This window comes from Somniosus microcephalus, chromosome 14 (genome assembly GCF_052327205.1).
Source record: "Somniosus microcephalus isolate GS21.2 chromosome 14, FLI_Smic_1.0, whole genome shotgun sequence".
NCBI lineage: Eukaryota > Metazoa > Chordata > Chondrichthyes > Squaliformes > Somniosidae > Somniosus > Somniosus microcephalus.
The window spans coordinates 4,847,444-4,867,789 of record NC_141000.1 but is presented as its reverse complement, the minus strand read 5'-3'; the positions used below and the strand labels follow the sequence as shown (position 1 = coordinate 4,867,789).

The 20,346-nt window shown below is 45.5% G+C and overlaps 2 protein-coding genes across 5 annotated transcripts in view; both read right to left on the bottom strand.

The window, feature by feature from the left end:
* The window catches only part of LOC147107290 (MAP7 domain-containing protein 2-like), a 187,961-nt gene extending 179,061 nt beyond the window's left edge, over positions 1-8,900 (bottom strand). The window contains exon 1 of one of the 4 annotated variants that reach the window (XM_086006157.1): positions 8,672-8,900. In XM_086006157.1, the coding sequence (XP_085862283.1) occupies positions 8,672-8,708 (37 nt within the window). In that variant the 5' untranslated portion in view covers positions 8,709-8,900. The remainder of the gene's footprint in view (positions 1-8,671) is intronic. The other 3 variants (XM_086006158.1, XM_086006155.1, XM_086006156.1) reach the window with 3 other exon arrangements.
* The window catches only part of LOC147107289 (BCLAF1 and THRAP3 family member 3-like), a 397,394-nt gene that overhangs the window by 249,857 nt on the left and 127,191 nt on the right, over positions 1-20,346 (bottom strand). The gene's annotated exons all lie outside the window — the stretch shown is intronic.

Below are 20,346 nucleotides of genomic sequence, written 5' to 3'. Positions count from 1 at the left end.
TTGACAGATCGCTTCTGTCATCTCTACTTCACCTGCCATCTATTCCATCAACATGGGGGCCCTTTATACTCGCTCACCTTGGTCCTCAGAATCCCACCACGATCAGCCCCAACACCAGCAGCACTGGGCACACCAGCAGCACCAACAACAACATCACCAACATTCTCTGCAATCAACTGATGCTACACAGGACAGAGGGCATCAGCACCCGACCACATTGCTGCCCGGGAGGCCAGGGATGGCCTCACCATGGCCAGATTTACTTCACTTGACACTGTACACCCTGGCTGCCACATGATGCACCAGGTTGGCACCACTCCACACCAACACCATAAAGCATCCCTACAATGCCCAAGCCATTCCTTTCACACTCATCACCATTGCGGGGGGTACCGTTATGTCTCACCATTCACTGCAACTCACTAAGACACTTCCAAAGGTGCACACAAATCTGTCCAAGCGTTGAAAATAAAGGTTTCAATGTTTGACATCACATTAACAGAAACTTTACATGAACTTTGGATAAAACGCCCAAGTGCCTACCCTTGTGTGTTGTTAGTTGGTCTGATTGCACTAGGGTGAGGGCGAGTGTGAGGGGTGGCTAGTGCAATGGGGAAGTGATAATGTAGATAGAGAGGGATGGGTGGAGGTGCAAGGTGAGTTGGTGTAAGGATGTACAGGAGTAGGGTAGGGAAGGCAGAGTGATGGGAATGTGATGAGTGGCATAGCAGGATGAGGTTGAGTGTGGCTTTGTACTAATGTTTTGTGATCTAATGAGATCATTGGAACGTTTGCGCCACTGCAGCCTGGTCCTCCTGACGACATCCCTGCTTGTGTCCTCCTGTGCAATGTGCAACCAGGCTGCATTGGTCTCTTGGGGAGGTGTCTTCCACCCATGGGAAGGGAAGAGGACCTCCCTGTGTGCTGTGAGTTCATCCATAAGCATATGGAGGGAGTCATGGGAGAGCCTGGGTGCAGCCCTGCACCTCTGTGCAGTCACTGTCAGTGTTTGCAGCACCTCAATGCTGTAGAACACTGACAGCACAAATGTCAAAATAAAGTTGGTCGTGGTCCCTTTAAGGAAACCGGCTGATGACGGGTCATCAAATGACGTCACCAGACCGGCTTCCTCTAATTGGCTGAGAAACGCGCTGAGCGGAGCTTAACAAGCCCCATCAACAGAAATTCATTTCACAGAGTGGGATGGAGTCAGCAGTGGGGCCGGGACCCGTCACCAACATCGCCCACCACGGACTCACCGAGGTGAGCAAACTCCCGCCCCATGCCTCTATTAATAAAGCCCAGGATCCTGTTTGCTTTTTTTAAACAGCCTTCTCAACTTGTCCTGCCACTTTCTCGGAATTGTGTACATACACCCCCAGGTCTTGCTGTTCCTGCACCCACTTTAGTATTCTATCCTTTAGTTTATGTTGCCTCTCCTCATTTTGCCTTCCAAAATGCATCAATTTACACTTCTCAGCTTTAAATTTCACCAGTCTGTCTGTCTCTGTCCTCCTGAAGTCTGTTACTATTCTCCTCACTGTTTACTACGAATTCAATCTTTGGCCGGAATTCTGCCAGCGCTCAGCGGACGGGATGGGTGGTGGGTCAGCTGTGAAATTTAAAATGATTGAGAGTGGGCCGGGAACCCGCTGTCAAATCGCTCACACTGGACTTTCCCGATGTTGGATCTGCCAGCACTGAGCAGGGAGTCAATTTAAATGATTAGTGGCTTGCTGGCAGCCACTTAACAATGGTTTTAAACTTACCTTTTGAATTTGACAGCTCGCCCACACGTTTCACGCTGTTGCTGCACCACGTCTGTCAAGCTGAGGCAGGAGGTCAGTGGCCATTGAATCAGCTGATGAGTTGACAGCTTCAAATGTCAAGTCAAAGCTCCCACCTTACAGAGATATCTCCCCTCAGCCACAAGCTGTTCCTCACTGCATTTCCACAATAGATTCACCATGTTGCAAGTCTTTACACAAGTCTCCCTCCAGTCTGACCTCATTACCTCTCTCACCATTGACAGATTGCTTCTGTCATCACTACTTCACCTGCCATCTGTTCCATCAGCATGAGTGCCCTTGAAACTCTCTCACCTTGGTCCTCAGAATCCCACCATGATCAGCCCCAACACCAGCAGCACCAGGCACACCAGCAGCACCAACAACAATACCAACCTTCTCCACAATCACCAGGACAGAGGGCATCAGCACCCGACCATATTGCTGTCCAGGACACCAGCAATGGCGTCACCACGGCCAGATTTACTTCACTTGACACTGTACACCGTGGTTGCCACATGATGTGCCAGGTTGGCACCACCCCACACCAACACCATAAAGCATCCCTACAATGTCCAAGCCATTCCTTTCACACTCATCACCATTGGTGGGGGGGGGGGGGGGGGGGGTTACCGTTATGTCTCACCATTCACTGCAACTCACTAAGCCACTTCCAAAGGTGCACACAAATCTGTCCAAGAACGCAAAGTGTTGAAAATAAAGATTTCAATGTTTGACACCACATTAACAGAAACTTCACATGAACATTGGATAAAATGGGGCCTTGTAAGAAACGTGCTGCAATAATCATGGGTGATTTTAATCTTCATATAGATTGGACAAATCAAATTGGCAAGGGTAGCCTTGAGGACGAGTTCATAGAATGTATTCGGGATGGTTTCTTCAAACAATATGTTGTGGAACCAACCAGGGAGCAGGCTATTTTAGATCTGGTAATGTGTAATGAGACAGGATTCATTAATAATCTCATTGTAAAGGATCCTCTAGGGAAGAGTGATCATAGCATGATAGAATTTCAAATTCAGTTTGAGGGTGAGAGAAACTTGTGTCTGAAACTAGTGTCCTAAACTTAAATAAAGGCAATTACAAAAATATGAAGACAGAGTTGGCTAGATTGGACTGGGAAAATAGATTAAAAGGTAAGACGGTAGATAAGCAGTGGCAGACATTTAAGGAGATATTTCATAAATCTCAGCAAAGGTTTATTCCAGTGAGAAAGAAAGACTCCACGAGAAGGATGAACCATCCGTGGCTAACTAAGGAAGTTAAGGATGGTATCAAATTGAAGGAAAAGGTGTACAATATTGCAAAGATTAGTGGTAGGCCAGAGGATTGGGAAATTTTTAGAAACCAGCAAAGGATGACTAAAAAAATAATAAAGAGAGAGAAGATAATGAGAGTAAACTAGCAAAAAGTATAAAAACAGACAGTAACAGTTTCTACGGGTATATAAAAAGGAAGAGAGTAGCTAAAGTAAACGTTGGTCCCTTAGAGGATGAGACTGGGGAATTAATAATGGGGAACAGGGAAATGGCAGAGACTTTGAACAAATATTTTGTATTGGTCTTCACGGTAGAAGACACTAAAAGTATCCCAATAATAATTGATAATCAAGGGCCTATAGGGAGGGAGGAACTTAAAACAATCACTATCACTAGAGAAAAAGTACTAAGCAAACAAATGGGACTGAAGGCTGACAAGTCCCCTGGACCAGATGGCCTGCATCCTAGGGATTTAAAAGAAGTGGCTGCAGAGATAGTGGATGCATTGGTTGTAATCTACCAAAACTCCCTGGATTCTGGAGAGGTCCCAGCGGATGGGAAAACCGCAAATGTAACTCCCCTATTTAAGAAAGGAGGGAGACAGAAAGCAGGAAACTATAGGCCAGTTAGCCTAACATCTGTCATTGGGAAAATGTTGGAATCCATTATTAAGGAAGTAGTAGCAGGACATTTAGAAAATCATAATACAATCAAGCAAAGTCAACATGGTTTTATGAAAGGGAAATTGTGTTTGACAATTTCCTGGAGTTCTTTGAGGATGTAATGAGTAGGGTGGATAAAGGGGAACAAGTAGATGTAGTGTATTTGGATTTCCAGAAGGCATTTGATAAGGTGCCACATAAAAGGTTACTTCACAAGATAAGAGCTCACGGTGTTGGGGATAATATATTTTTTTGAACTTTACAAATATTTGGGCATTCATAACTACTTCAAGATAACAAATGGCTATTTAAGTTAAGTGTATAACAAACCAAACTCCCAAGCAATGCTCTACAAGAGAGAGAGAAAGAAAGATAGATAGATAGATAGATAGATAGATAGATAGATAGATAGATAGATAGATAGATAGATAGATAGATAGATAAATAAATAAATGTAGAGGTGTCTGCATAGGTTTTGTATGTTTATTAAAGCATGCATGTACTTTGTAATTGTGCAGAGGATATAAATATTTTTGTGTTTATATCTACAAAGACTTGCATTTATATAGAGCAACCCCAGGATATCCCAAAGTGCTTTACAGCCAATAAAGTACTTTTTGAAGTGTAGTCACTGTTGTAATGTAGGAAACTCGGCAGCCAATTTGCACACAGCAAGCTCCCACAAACAGCAATGTGATAATGACCAGATCATCTGTTTTAGTGATGATGATTGAGGGATAAATATTGGGCCCAGGACACCGGGGATAACTCCCCTGCTCGTCTTTGAAATAGTGCCATGGGATCTTTTACATCCACCTGAGAGAGCAGACGGGGCCATGGTTTAACATCTCATCTGAAAGATGGCACCTCCGACAGTGCAGCACTCCCTCAGCACTGCACTGGAGTGTCAGCCTAGAGTTTTATGCTCAAGTCTCTGGAGTGGGACTTGAACCCACGACCTTCTGACTCAAGAGACAAGAGTGCAACCACACTGACCTAAATGACTTAATGGACTAGCCAACAAACCACGAAGGTGCTACCCTAAGTTATTTGATGGAATCTATGGAAAAATGTCCTTCTTATGTAGCATGTACAAGAGCAATGTTCCCTGATTATTACACATGCCAACAATCCCTGCCGGTAAGAGCAGGAGTTTTTTCCTTCTTCTGGGTATGGCACAAACTGTCACACTGTTCCCTCGCCACGAGCTACAAGTGACCCTGCAGGCACAAGAGTAAAACAGCAGCCCTCTGTTGCTATGATGCATTGTCGAGCAATATCAATCCCAATTATACTGGAGTGTTAACTGTTACCTAAAAGGGAATTGAATAGGCACCTCACATCTCAATCCATCTCACGTAGGGCTATGCATTTCAACATCAGTCAAACGGTACTTATGACAAAGCATCTGCTTAAACCTCATTCAACTAAGCCTTCAACCCAATGCTGCCACAGGTCAAGGACATGTTGCTCTTGGGCTGCAGGTGAAAATAAACCCAGAGAATCTCCCCTTTATAAACAACCAGACTCCACCGCCACCGCCTGCACAAATAAAAAAAATAAGCATCAGGGTTCATGACCTGAAGGAAAAGCCAAAAAACTTATCACCTGCTTTATTCTGGGGAGGGATGGACAGTTAAAGGACACCAACCTGTCCTAATTAGTGAAGGTTGTACCAAGCTGATATATCCAAAATGTACACGTCCCGACTCTATTAATTAATTATTCTACAGAATCTAAAAGCTTTAAACCAATCTGATGATCAATGTATCCTTTTATTTAATTATTGTTCCTCTAAATTGCCAATGAAATTATTTCACTTTTATTGCCCCTATAATTACTGCCCCTATAATTACTGCCCCTATTTATTGCCCCTATAATTACTGCCCCTATAATTACTGCCCCTATAATTACTGCCACTATAATTATTGCCCCTATAATTATTGTCCCTATAATTACTGCCCCTATAATTACTGCCCCTATAATTATCACCCCTATAATTACTGTCGCTATAATTACTGTCCCTATAATTACTGCCCCTATAATTACTGCCCCTATAATTATTGCCCCTGTAATTACTACCCCTATAATTACTGCCCCTATAATTATTGCCCCTGTAATTACTACCCCTATAATTATTGCCCGTAATTACTACCCCTATAATTACTGCCCCTAAAATTACTGTCCCTATAATTACTGCCCCTATAATTATTGCCCCTGTAATTACTGCCCCTATAATTACTGCCCCTATAATTATTGCCCCTATAATTACTACCCCTATAATTACTGCCCCTATAATTATTGTCCCTATAATTACTGCCCCGATAATTACTGCCCCTATTTATTGCCCCTATAATTACTGCCCCTATAATTATTGCCCCTATAATTATTGTCCCTATAATTACTGCCCCTATAATTACTGCCCCTATAATTACTGCCCCTATAATTATCACCCCTATTACTGCCCCTATAATTACTGTCCCTATAATTACTGCCCCTATAATTTCTGCCCCTATAATTATTGCCCCTGGAATTACTACCCCTATAATTACTGCCCCTATAATTACTGTCCCTATAATTACTGCCCCTATAATTATTGCCCCTGGAATTACTGCCCCTATAATTATTGCCCCTGTAATTACTACCCCTATAAATGCTGCCCCTATAATTACTGTTCCTATAATTACTACCCCTATAATTACTGCCCCTATAATTACTGTCCCTATAATTACTGCCCGTATAATTATTGCCCCTATAATTACTGCCCCTATAATTATTGCCCCTGTAATTACTACCCCTATAATTATTGCCCCTGTAATTACTACCCCTATAATTACTGCCCCTATAATTACTGTCCCTATAATTACTGCCCCTATAATTATTGCCCCTGTAATTACTGCCCCTATAATTATTGCCCCTGTAATTACTACCCCTATAAATACTGCCCCTATAATTACTGTTCCTATAATTACTACCCCTATAATTACTTCCCCTATAATTATTGTCCCTATAATTACTGCCCCTATAATTACTGTCCCTATAATTACTGTCCCTATAATTATTGCCCCCGTAATTACTGCCCCTATAATTATTGCCCCTGTAATTACTACCCCTGTAATTACTGCCCCTATAATTACTGTCCCTATAATTACTGTCCCTATAATTATTGCCCCAATAATTATTGCCCCTGTAATTATTGTCCCTACAATTACTGCCCCTATAATTATTGTCCCTATAATTACTGCCCCTGTAATTATTGCCCCTATAATTATTGCCCCTATAATTACTGCCCCTATAATTACTGCCCCTATAATTACTGCCCCAATAATTATTGTCCCTATAATTACTGCCCCTATAATTATTGCCCCTGTAATTACTGTCCCTATAATTACTGTCCCTATAATTACTGCCCCTATAATTATTGCCCCTTTAATTACTGCCCCTATAATTACTGCCCCTATAATTATTGCCCCTATAATTACTGTCCCTTTAATTATTGTCCCTATAATTACTGCGCCTGTAATTATTGCCCCTATAATTATTGCCCCTATAATTATTGCCCCTATAATTACTGCCCCTGTAATTATTGCCCCTGTAATTACTGCCCCTATAATTACTGTCCCTATAATTACTGTCCCTATAATTACTGCCCCTGTAATTATTGCCCCTGTAATTACTGCCCCTATAATTACTGCCCCTGTAATTACTGCCCCTATAATTACTGCCCCTGTAATTACTGCCCCTATAATTACTGCCCCTATAATTATTGCCCCTATAATTACTGCCCCTGTAATTATTGCCCCTGTAATTACTGCCCCTGTAATTACTGCCCCTGTAATTATTGCCCCTGTAATTATTGCCCCTATAATTATTGCCCCTATAATTACTGCCCCTATAATTATTGTCCTATAATAATTGCCCCTATAATTACTGCCCCTATAATTATTGCCCCTATAATTACTGCCCCTATAATTATTGCCCCTATAATTACTGCCCCTATAATTATTGTCCCTATAATTACTGCCCCTATAATTATTGCCCCTATAATTACTGCCCCTAAAATTACTGCCCCTATAATTATTGTCCCTATAATTACTGCCCCTATAATTACTGCCCCTATAATTATTGTCCCTGTAATTATTGCCCCTATAATTACTGCCCCTATAATTACTGCCCCTATAATTATTGTCCCTGTAATTATTGCCCCTATAATTACTGCCCCTATAATTATTGCCCCTATAATTATTGCCCCTGTAATTACTGCCCCTGTAATTATTGCCCCTATAATTACTGTCCCTATAATTACTGCCCCTGTAATTATTGCCCCTATAATTATTGTCCCTGTAATTATTGCCCCTATAATTACTGCCCCTGTAATTATTGCCCCTATAATTATTGTCCCTGTAATTATTGCCCCTATAATTACTGCCCCTATAATTACTGTCCCTATAATTACTGCCCCTGTAATTATTGCCCCTATAATTATTGCCCCTATAATTACTGCCCCTATAATTATTGCCCCTATAATTACTGCCCCTGTAATTATTGCCCCTATAATTATTCTCCCTATAATTACTGTCCCTATAATTATTGCCCCTATAATTACTGCCCCTATAATTATTCTCCCTATAATTACTGCCCCTATTATTATTGCCCCTATAATTACTGCCCCTATAATTATTCTCCCTATAATTACTGCCCCTATAATTATTCTCCCTATAATTACTGCCCCTATTATTATTGCCCCTATAATTACTGTCCCTATAACTATTCTCCCTATAATCCTATAATTATTGCCCCTATTTCCCACTGACTGGTGTGTGCCCCCAGTGCGGGGCAGGGTGAGCCGGGCGATGCTGCGCGGGTCCCGGTGCCGGGGCTGGTCCCGGTGCTGGTGCGGGTCCCGGTGCAGGCTCCCTGTCCCGGCCGCTTTCCCTACCTGTGCGCCGGGGCGATGCTGCGAGCAGCTCCGCCATCTTCTCCGTCCTTGGCCGCTGGTCCCCTCGCACAAGCGCAGTGCGAGCGATCAGTGCGGCAGCGGCAGCCCCGGGGGAGAGAGCGAGGGGCCGGGGGAGAGAGCAGCTTCACACCGGCACCCGGCTCCCGCTCCCGCTCCTCCCGGCTCTGTGTTCGCATTGCTGAGCCCGGGACCGCTGCAAGTCAACACACTGAGTGCAGCACTGAGGGGCTCATCACTGTGCGGAATATATGTTTCACACCTGTCTGTGCATGTAGATGTATGTTTAGGTATGTGCATACCTGTCTGTGCATGTAGATGTATGTTTAGGTATGTGCACATCTGTCTGTGCATGTAGAGGTGTCTGCATAGGTTTTGTACGTTTATTAAAGCATGCCTGTACGTTGTAATTGTGCAGAGGATATAAATATGTTTGTGTTTATATCTACAAACAAAGACTTGCATTTATATAGAGCAACCCCAGGATATCCCAAAGCGCTCTAGAAACATAGACCATAGGAGCAGGAGTCGGCCATTCGGCCCCTCGAGCCTGTTCCGCCATTTAATGAGATCATGGCTGATCATCCAAATTCAGTACCCTGTCCCTGCCTTCTCCCCATATCCCTTGATCCCTTTAGCCTCAAGAAATATATCCAACTCCTTCTTTAATATATTTAATGAATTGGCCTCAACGGCCTTCTGTGGTAGAGAATTCCACAGGTTCACCACTCTCTGGGTGAAGAAATTCCTCCTCATCTCAGTGCTAAATGGCTTACCCCTTATTCTTAGACTGTGACCCCTGGTTCTGGACTCCCCCGTCATCGGGAACATCCTTCCTGCATCTAGTCTGTCCAGTCCTGTTAGAATTTTATAAGTTTCAATGAGATCCCCTCTCATTCTTCTAAACTCTAGCGAATATAAGCCTAATCGACCCAATCTCTCCTCATATGTCATTCCTGCCATCCCAGGTATCAGTCTGGTGAATCTTCGCTGCACTCTCTCCATGGCAAGAACATCCTTCCTCAGGTAAGGCAACCAAAAATGCACACAATACTCAAGGTGTGGTCTCACCAAGGCCCTGTACAACTGCAGCAAGACTTCCTTGCTCCTGTACTCAAATCCTCTCGCTATGAAGGCCAACATACCATTTGCCTTCTTAACCGCCTGCTGCACCTGCATGCTTACCTTCAGCGACTGGTGCACAAGGACACCCAGGTCTCGTTGCACTTCCCCTTTTCCCAATCTATTGCCGTTCAGATAATAATCTGTCTTTCTGTTTTTGCCACCGAAGTGGATAACCTTGCATTTATCCACATTATACTGCATTTGCCATGCATCTGCCCAATCACCCAACCTGTCCAAATCGTACTGGAGTTTCTCTGCATCCTCCTCACAGCACACACGCCCACCCAGCTTTGTGTCGTCTGCAAACTTGGAGATGTTACATCTAGTTCCCTCGTCTAGACCATTTATATATATTGTGAATAGCTGGGGTCCTAGCACCGATCCCTGCGGTACCCCACTAGTCACTGCCTGTCACTCGGAAAAAGACCCGTTTATTCCAACTCTTTGCTTCCTGTCTGCCAACCAGTTCTCTATCCAAGGCAGTACCTTACCCCCAATCTCATGTGCTTTAACTTTACACGCTAATCTCTTATGCGGGACCTTATCAAAAGCCTTCTGAAAGTCCAAATAAACCACATCCACTGGTTCTCCAGCGGACCTGATTGGAGTGAGGCAGCACCGGAGGTAAATAAAAGCGGCAGCGAGGCTCGAGAGGCCCCATCGCAGACCTGATTGGAGCGAGGCAGCACCGGAGGTAAATAAAAGCGGCAGCGAGGCTCCAGAGGCCCCATCGTGGACCTGATTGGAGCGAGGCAGCACCGGAGGTAAATAAAAGCTGCAGCGAGGCTCGAGAGGCCCCATAGCGGACCTGATTGGAGCAAGGCAGCGGTGGTAAGTTAAAACGGCGGCGACGCTCGAGAGGCATACCAATCTCCGAGCTCAGAGGGAGGGAAGTAAAAAGTAATCAAAGTGTGACGTCACCAGGAAGCAGGTAAGTGATTGGTTGGTGAGTATTTCTCTCTTTTTAAACTTTAACTCTGTGGTTTATAGTTTTTAAGGTCTCTGTGGTGTAGCGGGGACTGTTGGTAAACCAGGCCCCTTAAGTATATCATTTAACTGTAGTGTAATTGGTGGGATTGATTTGATTTAATTTAATTTCAATTAATTAAAGGGTAAGTCATGGCAGGAGAGCTTGGCCTCGTGGCATGCTCCTCCTGCGCTATGTGGGAACTCAGGGACACTTCCTGTGTCCCTGACAACCATGTGTGCGGGAAGTGTATCCAGCTGCAGCTACTGGCAGACCGCATTGCGGCGCTGGAGCTGTGAATGGATACATACTGGATCATTCACGATGCTGAGGAATTCATGGATAACACGTTTGAGCAGTTGGTCACACCGCAGGCAAAGGTTGGACAGGCAGAAAGGGAAGGGGTGACCAACAGACAGAGTAGTAGGCGCAGGCAGGTAGTGCAGGGGTCCCCTGTGGACATCCCCCTCTCAAACAGATATACCGCTTTGGATACTGATGGGGGGGATGGCTTATCAGAGGAAGGCAGCAGCAGCCAACTTCCTGGCAGCAGGGGTGGCTCTGCTGCACAGGACGGGAGGAAAAAGAGCGGGAGAGCTATAGTAATAGGGGATTCTATTGTAAGGGGAATAGATAGGCGTTTCTGCGGCCGCAAACAAGACTCCAGGATGGTGTGTTGCCTCCCTGGTGCAAAGGTCAAGGATGTCTCAGAGCGGCTGCAGAACATTTTGGAAGGGGAGGGTGAACAGCCAGTTGTCGTGGTGCATATAGGCACTAACGATATAGGTAAAAAACGGGATGAGGCCCTAAAAGCTGAATATAGGGAGTTAGGAGGTAAATTAAAAAATAGGACCTCAAAGGTAGTAATCTCAGGATTGCTACCAGTGCCACGTGCTAGTCAGAGTAGAAATAGAAGGATATTTCAGGTGAATACGTGGCTAGAGGAATGGTGCAAGGGGGAGGGATTCAAATTCCTGGGATATTGGAACCGGTTCTGGGGGAGGTGGGACCAGTTCAAACTGGACGGTTTGCACCTGGGCCGGGCTGGGACTGATGTCCTAGGGGGAGTGTTTGCTAGTGCTCTGGGGGAGGGTTTAAACTAAAATGGCAGGGGGTTGGGAACCTGAACAGGGGAACAGAGGAAAGGGAAACAAGGATAAAAGCAAAAGATAGGAAGGAGAAAAACAAAAGTGGCAGTCAGAGAAATCAAGGCCTAGAAATTCAGTATAGCCACTTTTGGGGCGGTAAAGTCGGGCGGCCGCTAAAGTTTGCGCCCGGCGCAAAGTCGAGCCCCCTTTGCCGATATTCAGTTGCATCGCCCTAAGAGGTTGCTGCTGCGCTAAAACAGGCGATACACGACTATCATTAGGCGCTAAGCCGGCAGCCCGGGGCGCTAACACCGGAAGTTGGGCGCAGGGCAGGTGCGGCGAGCTGCTGATTGCCGGCAGACACTCTGGCTCCGGTGAGCTCTTAAAGGGGGAGGGTGGATTTGTTTTTTTGAAAGGCCGAGACTAGTGTATATGTGTTTTTGGGGAGGGCTTCTCTCCATCAGTTTGTTATGTGGTACCGGTCTTCTTCTTCTTCTTCTTCTTCTTCTTCTCCTTCTCCTCCTCCTCCTCCTCCTCCTCCTCCTCCTCCCAAAGAAGGAGTGTTGCAAAACGGCTGCCTTTTCTACTGCAGGAGTGCCCTTTAATTTGCGCTCCCCGCGGCCCGCATCGGCTGAGCACCGTTCGACTCAACAGTCGCTAGGGCCGCCAGGCGCACAATGGGGCGGCGTGAGTGAAGTTCCAGTTCCGGGCACACAAAGGGCGTTGCACGACGAAATGATGTCATGATCTGCGCACGCAGATGAGCGCGCGCAATGACTTTGCGCCGGCGCTAAATGTCTACTGAAGTTGGGGCGAGGCGCAGATCGCGCTGCGCCCGGGCGCTAAGCGCCTAGCGCTCGAGATCTACTCCTCCTAAGGCGCTAACGGCTGGCGCAGCCAACTGAATTTCTAGACCCAAGGGTTTAAATCAAACATGGCCACAGTAAATAATAATTCTAATAGGTCTAAGAGCGTTAAAAAAACAAGCCTGAAGACTTGTGTCTTAATGCAAGGAGCATTCGGAATAAGGTGGATGAATTAGCTGCACAAATAGAGGTAAACAAATATAATTTGATTGGGATTACGGAAACATGGCTCCAGGGTGGCCAAGGCTGGGAACTCAACATCCAGGGGTATTCAATATTCAGGAAAGATAGGCAAAAAGGAAAGGGAGGTGGGGTAGCATTGCTGGTTAAAGAAGGGATTAACACAATTGTAAGGAAGGATATTAGCTCTGATGATGTGGAATCTGTATGGGTAGAACTGAGAAATACCAAGGGGCAGAAAACATTAGTGGGAGTGGTATATAGACCTCCAAACAGTAATGCGGAGGTTGGGGATGGCATTAAAAGGGAAATTAGAGAAGCGTGCAATAAGGGCACAGCAGTCATCATGGGTGACTTTAATCTACATATAGATTGAGCTAACCAAATTAGTAACAATACTGTGGAGGAGGAATTCCTGGAGTGTTTACGGGATGGTTTCCTGGACCAATATGTCGAGGAACCAACCAGAGATCAGATCATCTTAGACTGGGTATTATGTAACGAGAAAGGATTAATTAGCAATCTTGTTGTACGAGGCCCCTTGGGTCGCAGCGATCATAATATGATGGAATTCTTCATTAAGATGGAGAATGAAGTAGTTGACTCAGAGACTAGGGTCCTCAATTTAAATAAAGGAAACCATGATGGTCTGAGGCACGAGTTGGATAGGATTGATTGGGGAATGTCACTCAAAGGGTTGAAGGTGGATAGGCAATGGCAAGCATTCAAAGACTGCATGGATGAACTACAGAGATTGTTCATCCCAGTTTGGCATAAAAATAAAACAAAAAAGGTGACTCAACTGTGGCTAACAAGGGAAATTAGGGAGAGCATAAGATCCAAGGAGAGGACATATAAATTGGCCAGAAAAAGCAGTAAACCTGAGAATTGGGAGCAGTTTAGGATTCAACAAAGGAGGACAAAGGGATTAATTAAGAAGGGGAAAATAGAATATCAGAGTAAGCTTGCAGAGAACATAAAAACTGACTGTAAAAGCTTTTATAGATATGTGAAGAGAAAAAGATTGGTGAAGTCAAACGTAGGTCCCTTGCAGTCAGAATCAGGGGAATTTATAATGGGTAACAAAGAAATGGCAGACCAAATAAATACTTCGGTTCTGTCTTCACAAAGGAGGACACAAATAACCTCCCAGAGATGTCGGGGAACATAGGGTCTGATGAAAGGGAGGAACTGAAAGAAATCAGTATTTGTAAGGAATTGGTGTTAAGGAAATTGACGGGACTGAAGGCCGATAAATCCCCAGGACCTGATAATCTACATCCTAGGGTACTTAAGGAAGTGGCCCTAGAAATAGTAGATGCATTGCTGATCATCTTCCAACATTCGATGGAATCTGGAACAGTAACCATGGATTGGAGGGTAGCTAATGTTACCCCACTATTCAAAAAAGGTGGTAGGGAGAAAACGGGGAATTACAGGCTGGTAAGCCTGACATCGGTAGTGGGGAAAATGCTAGGGTCCATTATAAAGGATGTAATAGCTGAGCACTTGGAAAACAGTGACAGGATCGGACAAAGTCAACATGGATTTACAAAAGGTAAATCGTGCTTGACTAATCTACTGGAATTTTTTGAGGATGTAACTGGTAAAATAGATAAGGGAGAATGAGTGGATGTGGTATATTTGGACTTTCAGAAGGCTTTCGATAAGGTCCCGCATAAGAGGTTAGCGTGTAAAGTTAAGGCACATGGGATTGGGGGCAAGGTATTGACTTGGATAGAAAACTGGTTGGCAGGCAGAAAGCAAAGAGTTGGAATAAACAGGTCTTTTTCCGAGTGGCAGGCAGTTACTAGTGGGGTACCGCAGGGATTGGTCCTTGGACCCCAGCTATTCACAATATATATTAATGATCTAGACGAGGGAACTAGATGTAATATCTCCAAATTTGCAGACGACACAAAGCTGGGTGGGCGTGTGTGCTGTGAGAAGGATGCCGAGAAACTGCAGGATGATTTGGACAGGTTGGGTGATTGGGCAGCAGCATGGCAGATGCAATATAACATGGATAAATGTGAGGTTATCCACTTTGGTGGCAAAAACAGGAAGGCAGATTATTATCTGAATGGCAATAGATTGGGCGAAGGGGAAGTGCAACGAGACCTGGGTGTCCTTGTGCACCAGTCGCTGAAGGTAAGCATGCAGGTGCAGCAGGCGGTTAAGAAGGCAAATGGTATGTTGGCCTTCATAGCGAGAGGCTTTGAGTACAGGAACAAGGATGTCTTGCTGCAGTTGTACAGGGCCTTGGTGAGACCACATCTTGAGTATTGTGTGCAGTTTTGGTCGCCTTATCTGAGGAAGGATGTTCTTGCCATGGAAGGAGTTCAGCGAAGATTCATCAGGCTGATACCTGGGATGGCAGGTATGACGTATGAGGAGAGATTGGATTAATTGGGCTTGTACTCGCTGGAGTTTAGAAGAATGAGAGGGGATCTCATTGAAACTTATAAAATTCTGACAGGACTGGTCAGGCTAGGTGCAGGAAGGATGTTCCCGATGGTCGGGGAGTCCAGAACCAGGGGTCACAGTCTAAGGAGAAAGGGTATGCCATTTAGGACAGAAATGAGGAGGAATTTCTTCACCCAGAGAGTGGTGAACCTATGGAATTCTCTACCACAGAAGGCAGTAGAGGCCAATTCACTAAATATATTCAAGAAGGCTAATATTTCTTAAGGCTAAAAGGATCAAGGGGTATGGGGAGAAAGCAGGCACCGGGTACTGAATTTGGATGATCAGCCATGATCACATTGAATGGCGGAGCAGGCTCGAGGGGCCGAATGGCCTGCTCCTGCTCCTATCTTCTATGTTTCTATGTATCCACTGGTTCTCCCTTATCTATTCTACCAGTTACATCCTCAAAAAATTCCAGTGGATTAGTCAAGCATGATTTACCTTTTGTAAATCCATGTTGACTTAGTCCAATCCTGTCACTGTTTTCCAAGTGCTCTGCTATTACATATTTTATAATGGACTCTAGCATTTTCCCCACTACCGATGTCAGGCTTACTGGTCTATAATTCCCCGTTTTCTCTCTACCACCCTTCTTAAATAGTGGGGTTACATTAGCTATCCTCCAATCCATGAGAACTGTTCCAGAGTCTATAGAATCTTGGAAGATGACCAGCAATGCATCTACTATTTCTAGGGCCACTTCCTCAAGTACCCTAGGATGTAGATTATCAGGCCCTGGGGATTTATTGGCCTTCAATCCTGTCAATTTCCCTAACACCATTTCCCTACAAATACTGATTTCATTCAATTCCTCCGTCTCATTAGCCCCTATGTTCCCCAACATCTCTGGGATGTTATTTGTGTCCTCCTTTGTGAAGACAGTACCAAAGTATGTATTTAATTGGTCTGCCATTTCTTTGTTCCCCATTATAAATTCCCCTGATTCTGACTGCAAGGGACCTACGCTTGACTTCACCAATCTTTTTCTCTTCACATATCTATTGAAGCTTTTACAGTCTGTTTTTATGTTCCCTGAAACCTTACTGTCATAATCTATTTTCCCCCTCTTAATTTATTCCTTTGTCGTCCTTTGCTGAATCATAAACTGCTCCCAATCCTCAGGTTTGCTGCTTTTTCTGACCAAATTATTTGTCCTTTCCTTGAATCTTATGCTATCCCTAATTTCCCTTGTTAGCCACAGTTGAGTCACCTTTTTTGTTTTATTTTTATGCCAAACAGGGATGAACAAACTCCGTAGTTCATCCATGCGATCTTTAAATGTTTGCCATTGCCTATCCACCGTCAACCCTTTAAGTAACATTCCCCAATCCATCCTAGCCAACTCGTGCCTATTACCATCGTAGTTTCCTTTATTTAAATTCAGGGCCCTAGTCTCTGAGTCAACTACTTCACTCTCCATTTTAATGAAGAATTCTATCATATTATGATCGCTCCGACCCAAGAGGCCTCGCACAACAAGATTGCTAATTAATCCTTTCTCATTACATAATACCCAGTCTAAATGGCCTGATCTCCAGTTGGTCCAGGAAACCATCCCGTATACACTCTAGGAATTCCTCCTCCACAGTATTGTTACTAATTTGGTTAGCCCAGTCTATATGTAGATTACTGTTTAGGGGTCTGTATATAACTCCCACTAACGTTTTCTGCCCCTTGGTATTTCTCAGCTCTACCCATACAGATTCCACATCATCAGAGCTAATATCCTTCCTTACTATTGTGTTAATCTCTTCTTTAACCAGCAATGCTACCCCACCTCCTTTTCCTTTTTGCCTATCCTTCCTGAATATTGAATACCCCTGGATGTTGAATTCCCAGTCTTGGTCACCCTGGAGCCATGTCTCCGTAATCCCAATTTTATCATATCCGTTTACATCTATTTGCGCAGCTAATTCATCCACCTTATTACGAATGCTCCTCGCATTAAGACACAAAGCCTTCAGGCTTGATTTTTTTAACACTCTTAGTCCTATTAGAATTCTTATTTACTGTGGCCCTGTTTGATTTACACCCTTGCTTTCTCTGCCTTCCACTTTTGCTTTTCTCCTTCCTGTCTTGTTTCTATCCTTGCTTCCCTTTCCTCTGTCTCCTTGCACAGGTTCCCAACCCCCTGCCATTTTAGTTTAAACCCTCCCCCAGAGCACTAGCAAACACTCCCCCTAGGACATCGGTCCCGGTCCTGCCCAGGTGCAAACCGTCCAGTTTGTACTGGTCCCACCTACCCAATCAAGCTTTACAGCCAATGAAGTACTTTTTTGAAGTGTAGTCACTGTTGTAATGTAGGAAATTCGGCAGCCAATTTGCACACAGCAAGCTCCCACAAACAGCAATGTGATAGTGACCATATAATGGGCTAAAAATTGAGTAGCGCCCCAATTGAGGCGCTAACTTCGCCGGGGTGCTAAAAGTAGCACCCCGGAATAATTAGCGCCCCGCGCCGGAAATTGAGTGGTTGCGCCACAAGAGGGAGGCAGGGCGCTACTGGAAGTGCCCCGCCTCCCTCTTGGGGCGCTGCAAGTGAATATCGTGGCGCTACATGTCACAGCGCCACACACTGTGGCACGTCATGCTGCGGTATTGCAGGCCTTCCTCCCCTTCTTAAAGGGGAGGGGCTTTGTGCAACGCGACCTGGGGCCCAACTGGGCCCCCGGGGATCGGGAGTGCCGGCAAAAGAGCCCGGCACTCAAGAGAAGTGCCGGGCTCTTGGAGTGCAGCCGGCACTCTGCAGAGGGCGGGGGGTGTGCAGGAGGCCGGGGACGGGAGCGCAGGCAGGTGCTGGCAGGCGGCCAGCAACAAAAATGGCCGCCCCGCACCTCTCCATTAAATTGCACCTCCCCGGCCGCAGGTACGCCACCCTGACCCTGTCGGACATAGCGTCCGGCGGTAAATCAGGGGGTGCTCCCGAAGATCGCGGCCGGGGCGCGAGCGGGGCACTGCGCACACCAACGATGCCATCGCCAGCGGTGCAGCGCTACCAGTTAGCGCCACCACTAACCTCCCGCTGAATTTTGCGGGAGGCGTGGGCAGTGCCGCACCCAGGCGCTATTTGGTTTCCGCCAAACTTAGCACCCTCTTAAGGCGCTAACGGATGGTGCAACCAACTGAATTTTTCCCCCAATATGTTTTAGTGATGTTGGTTGAGAGATAAATATTGGCCCCAGGACACCGGGGCAAACTCCCCTGCCTGCTCTTCTTCAAAATAGTGCCATGGGATCTTTTACGTCCATCTGAGAGGGCAGACAGGGCCTTGGTTTAACATCTCATCCAAAAGACGGCACCTCCGACAATGCGGCACCCCCTCAGCACTGCACTGGAGTGTTAGCCTAGATTTTTGTGCTCAAGTCTCTGGAGTGGGACTTGAACCCACAACCTGCTGACTCAGAGGCGAGAGTGCTACTATGGTATCTTTACGAATGTTGATAGATATTTATGTGTTTATGTACGAGTGTTGCACGTATGTGATTTATGAACCAAGACAGTATTTAAGTATGTTTTGATATATACATACCTGTGTGTGTGTATATGCGTATGTGTGTACACACACAGATATATATATTACATGTATTTTTATCTGTGCATGTACATGGTTTATGAATGCATGCAGATTTGTATGTAAATATGTGATGTAGGTAAGTATATATATGTATATAGGCATCTTGTATGTACCTAAAGGTCTTTGAAGAAATAAGGCAGGTTTAGAGATAAACAGCAGGAGACATCCAGTGGGGTACTCGTGTCTAATGGGAGTGGAGTACACCCCCCATCACATCGAGTCGGCTCCTCTGGTAGTGAGTTGTTAGTCAGGCTGACGACCTTTTTAAAAAATTTATTCTCGGGATGTGGGCGTCGCTGGCAAGGCCAGCATTTATTGCCCATCCCTAATTGCCCTTTAGAAGGTGGTGGTGAGCCGCCTTCTTGAACATCTGCAGTCCGTGTGGTGAAGGTGCTCCCACAGCGCTGTTAGGGAGGGAGTTCCAGGATTTTGACCCAGCAGCGATGAAGAAATGGGGATGTACTTCCAAGTCAGGATGGTGTGTGACTTGGAGGGGAACTTGGAGGTGGTGGTGTTCCCATGCGCCTGCTGCCCTTGTCCTTCTAGGTGGAAGAGGTCGCAGGTTTGGGAGGTTCTGTCGATGAAGTCTTGGCGAGTTGCTGCAGTGCATCTTGTAGATGGTGCACACTGCAGCCACGGTGCGCCGGTGGTGGAGGGAGTGAATGTTTAAGGTGGTGGATGGAGAACCAATCAAGTGGTCTGCTTTGTCCTGGATGGTGTCGAGCTTCTTGAGTGTTGTTGGAGCTGCACTCATCCAGGCAAGTGGAGAGTATTCCATCACACTCCTGACTTGTGCCTTGTAGATGGTGGAAAGGCTTTGGGGAGTAAAGAGGTGAGATACTTGCCGCAGAATACCCAGCCTCTGACCTGCTCTTGTTGCCACCGTATTTATGGCCGGAATCTTACCGGCGCCCAGAGTGCGGGTTTGGGGGCGGGTCCACTGTCAAAATGGCAGTGATTGACAGCGGGGCGTAAGTCTGCTCTGAACCCGCCTCCTTGTCAGTTTCCCAAGTGCTGGCTCCGCCTGCGGTTTGCAGAACCAGCACTAAGCGGCGGGTCAGGCAATTGAGATACTTAAGCTGCTTAAAGATATTTAATATCATTTTACCAAGTCCTAACGGTTTTTCAATGTTTTTACGAGGTTCCCGGCGCTCGGGGATCACGTCAGGTAAGTGTGTCGGGTTCTAACTCTGTATTGCTGTGAGTAGTTGACAGCTGCCAAAGTGGTATAAAAGCTACCATTTCGCAGCTGTTCAATTTCCAATCTTAGAGGCTGGAGCCTTCAGGATTTGGAATACACTTTTCAGCTTTATGGAGGCTTGAAGTGTTTGGAGCAAACTCTCTATCCAGTGTCACCTCCTTGGAGCAACCTCTCTCGCCACTGACAA